We start from the raw sequence: 3,419 nt of genomic DNA, 5'->3' as shown, positions 1-3,419 counted from the left end.
TTTCACCCTGGACCAGCAGTCACCCTTGAACTCCACTTTCCTCACCACTTAAATCTCACCCCACCCACTGGGAGGGCTGGGGATGGAGATGTGGCAGGTGAGGATGGGGCAGGGTTGGGCTCTTGGCTGCTCCCACCCTCTGGGGGTGAACCTGAGAAGGGGAAAATAGGATGAAATTGGGAAAACCCTTTTTGAGACAAAAATACACTGACAGAAGGATGCTGGAGGACGCCACCGCTCACCTCCACCAATGAGGAGATAGATGCCCACCCAATTCCTGACCAGATTCTGGCCAAACCGCACCCCAAAACTGCCTCCTCCTAGTTTTACTGCTGAGTACGACATGATACAGCTTTAAGACTCCTACAGGGACTCACCATTATGGACGGTTTTCTGATGCCTCCTGAGTTGATCACTCTGCCGGAAGGTCTTTCCACAGTCTGAGCAGGTGAATGGTCTCTCTCCCGTGTGGATGAGTTGGTGTCTGATGAGGTTCGAGCTACAGGAGAAGCGTTTCCCACATGTGGTGCAGAGAAAGGGCTTCTCCTCAGTGTGTCCCCTCCTGTGACTCAAAAGTCTCCAGCTATCCCTGAAGCTCTTCCCACAATCCGGGCACTTGAAGGGCTTCTCTCCTGTGTGGATCCGTTGGTGACGGATGAGGCTGCCCTGCCAGCCAAAGACCTTCCCACACTGCTCACACTTGTACTCCTCCTTCCCTCTGCACCTACTCCATGGCTGAGTTGGGTCTTCCTGCAGGTCTTCAGCGTACGTCCCTTTGAAAGAGCATTTTCGGGGTTCCCCCGTTCCGCGGCTCCCTTGCGTATCCCGGGGCTGCTGTTGGCCATCGTGCTCCACGGCCACCGCGGGGCTCTGGGGCTCCTCTTGGGGCCCTTGCAGCATCCCCCTCTGCTCTGCCCTGGGCTGGCACTGCTCCTCCTTCTGCTCGGCTGTCCCAGCGCCTGGGGGGGACCAAAGGGGCTCAGCTGGGGGCTCTTAAGGCACATGAAGAGCACCCACCTCCTGCATGGCTCTGCCTGCTCGGCTCCCTCCCTTCCCTTCTCCTCCTCCTCACACCCCCAGGGCCTTGCCAGTTAGCCCCATGTGGGGCTTCGAGCCCGAGGACACCTGAGCCCCACCCAGATGCTCCATCACCCCTTCCCCAACGGGGATGGGGAGGAAAAATTAATCCAAAGGCCGAGGGGGGATCCCGACAAGGAGGGGGCCGATGATTCCCTTGTTGTGGGCTAAAGTAACAGAGAGACTCCATCGGGGAGGAAGAAAGAACAGCAATGGCATTTGAACCCCCCACCCCCCGATGTACCAATCCGGCAGAGCAGGACAGTGAGAAATACAACCACATCTCCAAAGCCCTTCCCCCCAGCCCTCCTGCCCGGGCTCAGCTTTGCTCCCCATTTCTCTCCCTGCTCCCCCCCCGGCGCAGGGGGCAGGGATGGGGCTTGGGGTCACTCCATCACCCCTTGTCTCTGCCGCCCCTTCCTCCTCAGGGGGAGGACTCCTCACACTCCTCCCCTGCTCCGCCCTGGGCTCCCTCCCACGGGAGACAGTCCTCCACGATCTTCCTCCCACCTGGGTCCCTCCCAGGGGCTCTGGGGGGGCATCTGCTCCCCCGTGGGGCTCCACGGGTGCAGGGCACTCTCTGCTCAGGGCACCTCCCGCCTCCTGCCGTCCTTCCTTGCCCTCCCTCTTTGCAGAAGTATTTCCCTCCCCCCTCCTCCTCCTCCTCTTCCCAGGTTCCCCTTCTTAAATACGTTATTGCAGAGTCGTCGCTAATTGGCTCGGCCTTGGCCAGAGCTGAGTCTGACTTGGAGCCGGGGGGAGCTTTGAGCAGCTTCTCCAGGATACCCCCCCCCTTTAATTCCCTCTCCTGCTCCCCACACCCTCCAGACACAATCTGTAACAACAGGGTGCAGCCGGGTGGGTGCTGAGCCCCGGGCAGGGGGTGCTGAGCACCCCGAGAGGCGGCAGCATGATGTGGAGGGAACCATGGGAAGGGCGCTCAGCCCTGTACCAGCACCCTGAGGACAGCTGGGTACTTGGGGGGGGTAGGGGGGGGGTTGGGTGTCACATTTAGCTTCCTCCCCGTGTGACGTGGGCGCTGCGGGTCTTGGCGCTCGGATGACACGTTCTGCCTGCTGCCAGCCGGCCTGCAGCTGCCTGCCCGCTGCAGTTACCCTGCCTGTGCTGCGCAAATGTGCAAGCAGATGGGGGTGTGAGTGCTTAGGGCTTTGTCCCTGTGTGTCCCCTCTCTTCCTCTTCCTCCCTCTCCCCTTCATACCACCACCTCCCCCCATCCCTCCTCCCCCATTCCGGACCAGCACCTGCCCTTGTTCAGACATTCACCCTCTCCCCCAAAACTCCCTCAACCCCCCCCCGGCAGCACCAGGGCTGGGATGTCTTCAGGAAATTCTCTGCTCTGCTCGTTCCCAGCTCGGGAATAGACCAATGCCAGGGTCAGGCGCGGCTGGAAGAGTGTTGGGACAAGAGAAGGGACCCGGGGGTAAGGGGGGGTCACCCCGGCTTTGCATAACCAAGGGATGTCTGGCTAACGACTCTGCCCTGGAGGGGGGAGAGAAGGGAGGGGAGGGGAACATCCTGCCCCCGAGGGCAGAGAGGCTGGAGGAGGCTCGGAGAAGCAGGACGCCCTCGGGCCAGGAATAGCTCTGGGGTCGGGTCCCCTCAGCCGCCTGCCTGCGTCCCCCCTCCCCATCTCCTGTGCACCCCCAAATCTCTCCACGCTGCAACAAACGGGACACAACTCTGAAACCCAGTGGGAGCAAAATCCAATTTATTTGACACAAAATTCAGAAAAAACCCGTGTTTCTTTGATTTCCTGTAGGGGACGGACTCACCCCCTGGGTCTGTGTGTATCCATCTACGTCTGCGTGTACCTGCCTAAGGACAGGAGCATCCCATACCTCCATTTTGATTCAGGAACCTCCTGGATGGAGTTTTACTTCCTCCAGAGAACCCAAGACTTTTTGCTGCGTTTTCTCACACTGGCAATGTCTCCTTCCTCCTGGTAAAATTGTCTTGATGGTCCCACGCGCTGGGTGAAGGAAGAGCCACGTTGTCCATGTACCCGAGGCACCTGCCGGCAAATCTCCTCCAAATTTACTCCCGTGTGCAGGCACTCAGGTTTAGATCAGAGAGAGGCTCACGCAGCCCCTCACCCCCACACACACCTTGCTGGGGCATTAGCACCCCCAGACACCTCTCAAGTTCCCCTCCAGCATCGCCCGGCTCATGGGACGAGACCAGAGGGCTGGAAGTCCCTACCCAGGGAGGCCACAGGCCCCTGATTTGGGGGCCCATCGCCCCCAGAGAAGCTCCCTGGCCCACGGGCACCTCCTCCAAGGGGGCCTCTGGTGGACAAGACACCCGGTGCCCACGCTGAATGA

The 3,419-nt window shown here is 60.2% G+C and overlaps 1 protein-coding gene across 1 annotated transcript in view; it reads right to left on the bottom strand.

Moving 5' to 3' along the window:
* LOC141972566 (uncharacterized) overlaps positions 1-1,079 on the bottom strand; it is an 18,386-nt gene extending 17,307 nt beyond the window's left edge. Inside the window, 1 exon segment of the mRNA XM_074930460.1 lies at positions 374-1,079. Within this exon segment, the coding sequence (XP_074786561.1) occupies positions 374-900 (527 nt within the window). The 5' untranslated portion in view covers positions 901-1,079.
* Positions 1,080-3,419: the final 2,340 nt, after the last annotated feature.

Source organism: Athene noctua, chromosome 34, assembly GCF_965140245.1.
Source record: "Athene noctua chromosome 34, bAthNoc1.hap1.1, whole genome shotgun sequence".
NCBI lineage: Eukaryota > Metazoa > Chordata > Aves > Strigiformes > Strigidae > Athene > Athene noctua.
The sequence above is the reverse complement of the archived record's forward strand: the minus strand, read 5'-3'. Positions and strand labels throughout refer to the sequence as shown.